Source organism: Capsicum annuum, chromosome 11, assembly GCF_002878395.1.
Source record: "Capsicum annuum cultivar UCD-10X-F1 chromosome 11, UCD10Xv1.1, whole genome shotgun sequence".
In the NCBI taxonomy this organism is placed as follows: domain Eukaryota; kingdom Viridiplantae; phylum Streptophyta; class Magnoliopsida; order Solanales; family Solanaceae; genus Capsicum; species Capsicum annuum.
Window position 1 is genome coordinate 165,171,395 of NC_061121.1, and position 10,693 is coordinate 165,182,087.

Consider the following 10,693-nt stretch of genomic DNA (forward strand, 5'->3'; position numbering starts at 1 on the left):
TATTAGTAGAACGCGGACTTTGTTTATAATTTACTTATGACAATGTGATATTTTACTAAGGAAAAATAATGTCAGCGTTGGGATTTATAGCTTCCACATTGTAGCAGATTTATCTTATGTTTATGATATTTTAATATGTTAGATTTGATTAATTGCTTCCGAGTATTTTATTTTTGATTATTACTTGGTTTCCCTGGCTTAGGACAGTGGTGCAAACAGAACTAGAGGGTAATTTGGATCGTGACACAAAGATGCAAAGAAAGGAAAGACATCCTTTAACAAAAAAAGTAAGTACTGGAGATGTCTTCAAACGTGTCTTTGTTTTCTCCCATCTTAAGTATGCTGAGACATTTTTGTACTTTTGGTGAGGATTATATTTCGATCGTTTACTATTGGTAGAAGCTAGTGATTGCCGATTGTATTAGAGTTTTTACGCTTATTTTCTTATAAAATTTAAATTTATTTTAAGATAAAAACAAAAAATAATACTATAATTACTTTTGCAACCCCTCTCTCTCAAAAATTCTCTCTCTTTTGTTCTCTCTAAGCCGACGATGCCGCCGCCTCACTGCCAGAACCAGCGGACCACCGAAATGGTCAGGCCAGCTGCGAATCAGCACCCCTTCCCTTCTTCGCCACTGATTTCACCGCCTCCGCCGTTTACTTCTTCTCCTCCACGAACCAACAACAATCATGCCACCACCTCACTGCCGGTCAGCGACCAGCGCAGCTACTCCGTTCTCCTCATTCCACCGCACGCAGATCCGACAACCTACAGCCGCCAGCCACGACCAACGCCGGCCATGTCGAAGAATCCGGCGAGCTTCCAGTCACCGGTCGCCGCTGCATAGTAGCCATTCAGCCGGAAAAATCAGTCCAGCCGCCACCGATGAATCCCCACCTGCGAGAACTCAACCAGCAAACCAGCCAGCCACCCTCCTGGCGGCGACACTAGTCGCTGGACAGAAACAATCAGCCACTCTTCCTTTCCCCTCCGTCGCGGGCCTGCCGGATGTGATTACCGGCAAGCTGTTGGCAAAGAACCTGCTACCATCCAACAAAACCTCAAACATATTGTCGCCGCCACCCATCAGACGCCGCTGCCTCCGCTATTTCCCGGCTACATTTTGCCATAAAGCATTGAAATGCATGACGGATTCTATGAATCCATCTCAGGTTTGTTTCCGTAATGCAATTTTCATATTGTGATCTTCTACCTATCCAATGATTTTTAGGTATTAAATTCGTGATATTCGTGACATGGGGTGAATTAATTCTATGCATATTTACATTTTACACTGCCCAACTGTGAAAGCCCCAATTTTACCCTTAATTTGTTTAGTTCTGCATATTACTATGTGTGACATATTGCGTGAATTTTTTAATGTTAGGGCTATATTTAGCAAATTTAATATGGGTACATTTTGTTTATCGATGTCACTCATTTACCCTGATTTTGTGCCTAATTCGATTTTGCCTTGATGTGAGGAACTATTTCACTAATTGATTTTCTGATTTCTCTTTGCCCTTATTTAGCGCGACAGATATTCATTTACGTAGTAATTATGGTAAATGTAGATGATATTGCAATTGATTGATACTAATGTCTTTTACCCCCTCTTGACTTCCTTTAATAACCAGGGAGGATTTTCTTTTCCTTATTTTGTTTATGAAGATTTCAATAGTAAGCTTTAGGCAGATTCTTATTTGTTTATTTGTGGCAACCATAGCATGATCGGTGGAGTTAACTGATTTACCTCATTGAATAATCTCCTTGATTGAATTATCAAATATTCTTCTTCCTTTAAATTTTGTGATCCTTTTGCTATATAAACAACCCCTCTTCAAACAATTAGGAGAGACAACTTACAACTTGCACACTCTCACTGTATAATAAGTTCACGTGAGTCCCTCTATTCTCAGCCAAGCATTTACTTTTACGCAGATTTAACTTATATACGCTGACAACTTAAATTTTTTTTTTTAGAGCAAGTGCTGATGTATTTTAATTTGTTGTAGCGGTGCGGTAACTTGTAAACTATTTATATAAGCATCTCATTTTCCTTTTCCTTTCTTCACATATACTATTCACTATGGAAAATTCCCAACAACCTCTTGCCACAGAGAGTTTTTCATATAGCTAGTTGTTGAATAGAAAACCATCCATTGATGGCTTAAATCCCCTAGACCCTCTTATAGTAGTTAGGATGATGCTGAGGAAGACTTAAAATTTATCGCTTATTCGAAAAGATTCTTAGAAGAAGCACAAAACTTCAACTTTGACGTTCATCCTGTTTCTGAATCTGTTTATGCTGATGAAATCTTCTCTGATGGACATATCATTCCTTGATATCTTGATAGATAAAAGATTGAATCTTTTTGCGAAGCCTTCAATAATTTCAACACAAATTCATCAGTACCCTCAGCTAGTACTCCTCCAACACCAATATCTAAACTTTCAAATTCCACAACTAGTCAAGTTGATTTTCTTGAAAAATGGAGGAAGTTTTCACGCAAAATCTTAGTTAAGTGGTTTCTATTCATCAGGCCATTCTATTCTCCAAAAGGATAGAAAGTTCAAGAAAAAGTACTGCAAAAGTAGATGACTTTCAAAGAAATGTAAGTGAAATTCAAAGCTACAAGAGTACTACTACTACTAGTGCTACTGAATACTTCATTTCAGGGATCTTCTCGTCGAATGTTGAAAAAATCTTATTCTGTTGTCAATTGGTATGGAAATGATAACAACTAAAGAAGTAGTAGTAGTACTAGAAGAGTTACGAGTTTGAGAAAGGTAAAAAACTGGAGCAATATTAACTCATCACATGAGGCTTATCCCCTGTAAAAAGTCCATCCAATGACCATTCTATCGATGTTTGGCGCGAGAACGCGATTTCTGATGCAATTCTGTACTGTAAGAGATCATCTGGTATGTCAACTGAGCCTGATTTCGGTCATGATGATCGTTTTGACCAGAAGAAGCAATTCTAGATGTTAAATTGCATCCTTAAATTCTTTTCTCAAATGTATATTTAGATTTTTGACTCTTCAAACAAATAATCTATCATGTATATCTCAAATTCAATATTTTGTTCATTCTGATGTGAAAATTTAAAACAAAAAAAAGTTGTAGTTAGGATTTATTTAACTGTTAGTATCTTCTTATTTTATGTAGACAATCTTAATAATCTTAGTTTATCCAAAAAAAATAAAAATTACTTTTAGTAGGAAAATAAAATTATTTTTCATATTTGGCTAATCTCTTTCTAAAAAAAAGATTTTGAAGCTCTATAAATAGAATATCCCGTCTCATACAACAACACATATAGTATTCGCAATGTAGACCTTTAAAAGTTTTGTTTAGGGGAGATTTCTCCCAACAGTTTATGTTTTCTTTAATATTAGTTTTTATGTGTAGGTCAATTGTTCAAATCATATCAATAATATTATATTTTAGTATACTTTTTATTTGTCATCTGAATTGTCATCATTTTGATTTGGAAATTTTAAGCTTCTGTATGACGCCCACTCAATTTCGAACCCAACAAGTGGTATCAAAGTCCATGATTCAATGGTTCGATAGTTCATATTGAGGACATATTGAGATAAAAATTGCAACCAATTTGATGATAATAAAGTTATTTGTCTAGTTAAAGTGGAGAAAAGTTTCAAACAAATTTTCAACAATCCTGATGCCAATTCATCTTTAAAACCAAATTAATTTTCAACCCATGTTTATGGGTTTTAACTTTCAACCCCGCTTACTTTCAATGCTTGAGTTCCTTTCAACTCGTGTATTTATTTTTAACGCATGAGCTCCACTCTTAACCTGTGCTCACTTTAATGCACAAAGCTCCACTTTCAATCATGTTTACTTATAACACAGAGCTCAAATAATATCAATTCGTACTTTTATTTTTAATGCATAGGGCTTCAATTTTTAACTCATATCAACTTTTAATCATGGTAGGTAATAGTGATATATGAAGATCGTGTGAAGAAGGAAGATCAAGATTATTTTGACAGAAAATTAAGTCAAAAAGCGGATATTTATTAGGATTTTTACTCAGATTTTCTTATCAAATTCAAGTTTTACTTTTTTCTTAGAAGAAAAATAAAAGTAATACTATAATTACTTTTACTTTTCCTTAGAGAAAAATATAATTCTTTTCTATATTTGGCTAACCTCTTTCTTGAGGAAAATATTTTAAAGCTCTATAAATAGAATATCCTTTATCATAAAACAACACATATAACATCCACAATATAGTCCTTTGAAAGTTTTGCTTAGGAGAGATTTTTTTGAATAGTTTTATGTTTTCTTTAATATTAATTTTTATGTGTGGCCAATTGGCCAAATCATATCAATAATATTATATTTTAGTATATTTTTTATTTATCATCTAAATTATCATTCTCTTAATCGTAAACTTTTAGCTTTCATAGACGCTTTCTCAATTTCGAACCCAACAGACTAGCCATGGATAATGATAGTGGTATATTTTCAAGATTGTCATAATTATACTTGTCCACAACATTTATTAATATTTATTACATTGATGGAACTCGTCAACGCGAAGGTCGGCGCAAGTTCTTACTTGCTAGCTAGCATATACTTCAATTATTACTTGTACTAGTATAACATGTAGCTCGATCATGCTCATTTATTCAAATGACATGGACCTACACTACTTGTTATGTTAAGATGATAATAAAATATTGCTTTTCTTCCAAGCTCGATTTTGACTTTTGAGCAGGAGTGGCATACAGGGTTGGGCCAGGCAGGGACAACACAAAGGGTGGAACGAGCAGGATGGGGCATAACGGAGCCTTAAACTGCTAAAACTTTTAATTTAACACATCGAGGATGAACCTCCACCCGTTATCGTAGGTCACAATTGTGAAAAAATTTTAATAGCCTTTTTTTTCAAAATAAATTAATTTATTTTTAAAAAAAATTAATTGAAGAGAGTTAAAGTTTTGTTATTTCCTAAACTTAAAATGTCAAAAGTTTATAGTGAATGAATCATAATTATAACTATCATTAATTATACAAGAAAATATTTAATTGATTTTACAAAAAAGGATAAAAAATATCCTGAATTATCCAAAATGAATCAAAAATATTCTTTATTAGATTTTTAGCTAAATAATATTCCTTCATTAAATATTTAATTTAAAAATACCCTTTTCTCTAATAAAATTTTACCAAACATGCCACCTAGAACATGTGACCATATCACATCACCATCCACGTTATTTTTAATTTCACAAATCAAATTAAAAATTTGACCATTCTATAATTAAAATTTGACCATTCTATAATTAAAATAACCCGACCAAAGTGAAATAACAAAGGTAAAAGAATCGGGTCTTTCTCTGTGCCTTATTCTTTCTCCCCTGGAAGAAAATTTTCATTCTAGGGTTCACCGCTGCTGCTATTTGAATTCATTCGAAAGGGAAAGATCGATTATCATATTCTAAGGTTCCCCACGACTGCTTATGGTATAAATCGCTTGTTGGATTCGTAGTTCTTATGTGGCAACTACGAGCTTTGCTTGTGAGTTCTTTTTCCTTTTGAAATTTTGCTATTAGGTTATAGATTTTTGAAGTTAGGGTTTGAAATCTCGAATTCTTGCATGTTTTGCTAATAGCAAACTTCTGAAATCTTGCATACAATTTGATTCTGGTCTTAAAGGTTCGGGCATGGTATAATATGATTTTGTATTCTTTAACAAAATTTGTCTTAGTATATTTTGGTACTATTTGATCATATTAAATTTAGTAGTATTTATGTAATTTTGGGTCAGAGTGATTGGGATATGAATATGAGTTAAGAGTTTTCTATTCCTTTGAGAATTTTGTCTTGTATATTGTGGTCCTATTTTATTATATGACATCTATCACGTCTAGAAATAGTATTTTCTTTGTCTATAAATGATCAATAACATAGTTTCTCGCAAATTTGAAGCTATCATTTGTTACCCACCTAACCTTATAAAACTCAACATTAGTTTACAATATTTATTTGTGTTGTTTTATATTATTCAAATTTGATTTTTGTGGTCCTAATGCCTCTTTTTTCATTTTTTATTACTGTGTTGTTAGTTGAAGGGTCTTATTCCTCTATTTTTGGGTAAAAATATGTGGTCCCTCTATGTTTGCTCGTCTTAGTATAAATTCCCTATAGTGCTTACTTTATTGATTTGAGATTATATGTGTTTGTTTTATGTTATCTAAATCTGATTACGTATGTATTGTATCAAGTAATTTGTGTGATCCCAATGTTCCTTTTTCATTGTTTATTATTTGCTTCTAGTTGAGAGCTTTCTTTTTCTCTATTTTTTAAGTGTAATAAATATGTGGTCCTCTATGTTTTTGTTGTTTTTTAAGTTTCAAAGTTCACCAGTAAACACTTCCTTTATGTTTACTGGTAAACAAATCTGAAGTTTTACTTTTATGATGCCACTCTCTAATATGATTTAGGTATTTTTTTTTTCCAGATAACTAAATATGAAAGATTTGTTTGTTGACTTTATGTTACACTATGGGGGTAAATGGATTAAAAATCCTCAACTAGTATATGAAGAGAACTATGATGTTGCTAGGAGAGATATTGCTTCTGATTTGATTGATTACTATAAGATAGAAGATGAATATATCAAAAACTTAGGATTTGTGGCTGTGAAACAATTACTTGTGAAAGGTTCATGTAAGAAACTTTTCTTGGTTGAAGGGTCTGATGGTATTAAAATACTCCAGTCACTACTAAATGAACAATTCAAAGTGATTCATTTTTTTGTTGTTGATGATTTTGAAGAATCTGTTTTTGCTCTAACTTTAGTCTATCATCCTGAAGCACACTTTATTGAGTGTGGAGATGGTATTGATGTTGAATCAGAAACTGATTCTACTGATAATGGTGAGTCAAATTATAAGGAGTATAACTTTGAGGAGTTAGAAGCCATTAAGATGCAACAGAATAGAAAAGTGAATGACAAACTTGATTATTACAAAGAACTTCATCTTTCAATGACCTTTAAGGACAAGAAAGAGGCTAAAAGAGTTGTGGATCTCTATGCCCTTGCAAATAAGAAACCACTTAGAGTGAAGCAAAGTGACAAACAAGACTGAGGTATATATGTGAGGATGGTTGCCCATTTGTCATTTTAGTTTCACTAGTAAGGGTCCAGGATTTAAGGTTAAAACCTTAATTGAAAAGCACACTTGTGATGATGCATTTACAAATCCTAGAGCCACCATATCTTCTTTATCTCAATATTTCCAGGGTAAAGTGCAGAATAATCCTAAGTTCAAAATCAAGGATATGAGACAAAACTTGGATGATCAATTTAATTTGAATGCTAACCCCAAGAGGATGATACTTCAAAAAATAGAAGGCAATTTCTTAGATGAGTACAACAAGTTAGAGGCTTACGCAAATGAGATTAGATTTGAGTAATCCAAACAGTGATGTAGTGATTAATTTATCGAAGGATGGATTGGAACAAGGCAAAATAAAGTTTCTTAGAATGTACATATGCTTCAATTCACCAAAATGGGGATGGAAAGAAGGATTGAGACCTTTTATTGGACTGGATGGGACCTTTTTGAAAGGCCATTGCAAGGGACAACTACTTGTGGCTATAGGACAAGATTGTGATAACTGCTTCTATCCTTTGGCATGGGCTACAGTTGATAAGAAAACATCATGGAGTTGGACATGGTTTCTACAATTGCTAGAGAAATCATTGACACTGAACAATGGTGAAAGTGTCACTTTCATGTCCGACATGCAAAAGGTAAATTTTAGTTTATAAATTTCAGTTTATTTGAATTTGTCCACTTATGTTTCTTATGTAACTGAATATTTATTTGTTTCACATGATCAGGGACTGGTAGATGCAGTGAAAAATATTCGTCTTTTAGCCCGACACAGGTACTTCAAGAAGCTGCAATATTTTTCTCTTTGTATTTTTTGGCCAAACATTCACTTTTTATGTTTTATAGGTATTGTGTTTAGGCATGTTGCGGCCTGGATGAAGAGGTTTAGGTTAGGAGAGATGAAAAAACTGCTTTGGTGTGCTGCTTGGAGTACCTATGAAGAAGATTTCAAGGAACAGTTAAGTGCACTTGGAGCATTATCAGAGGAAGCTGTCAAAGACTTGTTAAATTTCAATCCAGTGAGATGGTGCAGGGCATATATGGACACTGTTTGCAAAAATCAGATGGTGAATAATAATTTCACTGAGTCCTTCAACTCTTGGATATTGGAACTAAGGGGAAAGCCAATCTTAAAGATGCTTGAAGAAATAAGAGTCGAGATAATGAATAGACTGAAAGATAAGAAAATTGAGGTTAGCAAATGGAAGAAAATTTCTAGTCCTAAGTGCATGGAATTGTTCACTGCCCATGAGAAGATTGCTCAATTTTGTACTGTTAACTTCAATGGTGATATTGGTTATGAAGTGCCTGTAAGTGAAGATAGGCACATAGTGAACTTGGTGGAGAAGAAATGCACTTGTAGGTCTTGGCAGCCGATTGAAATTCCATGCCATCAAGGCTATGGAGTACAACACAATGAAACCTGATCTTATGGAAAAAAAGATGTGTGTGTGGTATAAGGAAGCTTACTTTAAGACATACAAGGCCAAGTTGCTGCCTTTAAGAGGTGAAAATTTCTGGAAGATTTTGCCAGAACATGCAGTGGATCCACCAAATTTAGTGAAAACTGTTGGAAGACCAAAAACCAAAAGAATAAAAGAAAAAGATGCAACAATTAAAAGAGCAGGAGAATGATCTCACTCAAGAAAGGGAACTAGAATGACTTATAGTAAGTGAGGTTCAGTAACACATAATGCAAAGACATGCAAGGTATCACCTTTATGCATATCTATATAAATGAATAATTTTATGAATATTTACATGAACTAATTTTATGCATTTTAATTTAGTTTGTTGAAGATGAACAAGGGGCAAGAATGAAGAGAAGAAAGGGTAGAACTAAAGAAGAAGAAGAAGAAGTTCAAGATGATGTGTATGACATTAATAGTTCAGCCCCTCAACCAACACAAGAAGGAGATGACCAATGGTATGAACCATTTGGTCCTGCTAGTGAACTCGAAAGTGATCCAGATTTAAGGCCTCAAATTATTCTTGAAGACACGAGGTTGTTGGTGAGGCAAACTCCCAGAATTTTAGCCCCTTCTGGGAGTAGATTGATAGGTTTTAGAGGTAATCTTGCTGGAGTTAGTGAGCCTACAGCTCTGCCTTATTCACTCTCTAAGCTTACTTGGAAAGGAAAAAAGCTATCACTAGCAATCAATTGGAAAATACAAGAGAGAAGAAGCTCGAAAAGTTGAAGGTTAAAAAGGCGAACCTAAATTTAATATGTTGTGACTAGTTCTAGGCATTGAATGATTTTATTTTGTTTTTAGTTAAAGCTGATGCAAAACATTAAAGTGCATCTGTGTTTATTTTGACTAAATTTGGGAAATGACCCACAATGAATACTTTTATTTTGGCTCGACTTGAAGTAGGTATTAAGTTATGAAGTCTGGTGAAGCAGGAGTACAAAGTCCTGTAATGCATTCTTATTATGAAAGCAGACTTTATTGGATTTGTTTATCCTGTAATGCACTGTTGGAGTTGATTTGTTTTTGAAAGCAAATTCCCTCAGTTTTTGTCCCCACTGCTTTTGGTTTGACTGGTATTTGTGTTCTGGTTGTTGTTGTTGTTGTTGGATGGTGAAACATTATTATTTGAACGGTCTTTTTGTTGCCGTGTTTTTCTGATTTATTATTACCAGAACCTGCTGCTTTAGCTGAAATGAAGCTCCTTTTGTGACAAGCTACAGTAGGAAGGGTTTTACTATGATTCAGAGCCCATTTTCAAGCTACAGTAGCAGGTCTTATAGTTGTTTTATTTGAGGTTTTCCCTATCATAAATTTTGAACTGTTGAGCTTAATAATCTCGTACGCTTTCTTTTTTTCATATGGAGACCTTGGTTCAGAAAATAAGTGTTTCCGTCCATATTTTTAAAAGATTCATTTGTCTTCCCTCCACAGTTCAACTCGCAAGTGCATTTATCTTGTTTCGTTCTTCTATGACATGGGAATGTCTGGCATCAGCAGTGTGTTAGGTAAAGTCTTCACTATTTGCTAAAGCCATATTTATTTCCTTTTAGGAAAAGTGTAATAACTTGAAACAAAACAAACTTACAGCCTTATCTTGTGATATTCTCGGTGTGCTCATCATTTTGGAGAAAATAAGGTGATGCTGCGATTTCTTCTCCAGCTTTTTTTGGGGTGGAAGGGGTGCGGTGGGGTGGGGGAGTTTAAAGCTTGTTTTTTTTTGCAAATGTTAAAATCAAGTGTGATTCAGTTTGTTTGGGTAATTACTGGTGAAATTTGTGATCATTCATTTGGCTTAATTTTCTTCTTGTGGCCTTGTAGACCTTTCAAGATATTGAAAAAATTGAGTGTGATTGATCTCATTTTACCTTGTTTAGTTAACACATTCAGTTTGGGATTAGGTAATGGTGGATCTAAGTGATAATAAAGTAAGTGTGAATCACTAGCTAGTTATCCTTATCTTGATTCTTGTTTTTTCGTTTACTTGATTAAGGTAAAAAATGTGAGTGTGATTTATCTTGTTTTGGGTTATTTTAGCCATTTTCTTAAATGGGTATCGA

General features: G+C 33.9%; 1 protein-coding gene and 1 pseudogene across 1 annotated transcript; both read left to right on the top strand.

Annotated features, from left to right (window-relative positions):
• Positions 1-379: 379 nt before the first annotated feature.
• LOC107855949 lies at positions 380-9,688 on the top strand (annotated as a pseudogene).
• On the top strand, positions 7,443-8,591 carry LOC124888916. The gene is made up of 3 exons (XM_047400200.1): positions 7,443-7,802; positions 7,893-7,939; positions 8,024-8,591. Exons 1-3 carry the CDS (start codon positions 7,443-7,445, stop codon positions 8,589-8,591), a joined length of 975 nt encoding a protein of 324 aa, XP_047256156.1.
• Positions 9,689-10,693: the final 1,005 nt, after the last annotated feature.

What these genes read in the sequence shown, in the direction of transcription:
- LOC124888916 (XM_047400200.1), top strand. Translation starts at nt 7,443, where the DNA reads ATGAGATTAGATTTGAGTAATCCAAACAGTGATGTAGTGATTAATTTA. An exon ending in TCATGTCCGACATGCAAAAG is followed by an intron (nt 7,803 to 7,892) that starts GTAAATTTTAGT and finishes TCACATGATCAG; the next exon opens with GGACTGGTAGATGCAGTGAA. An exon ending in CGTCTTTTAGCCCGACACAG is followed by an intron (nt 7,940 to 8,023) that starts GTACTTCAAGAA and finishes TATTGTGTTTAG; the next exon opens with GCATGTTGCGGCCTGGATGA.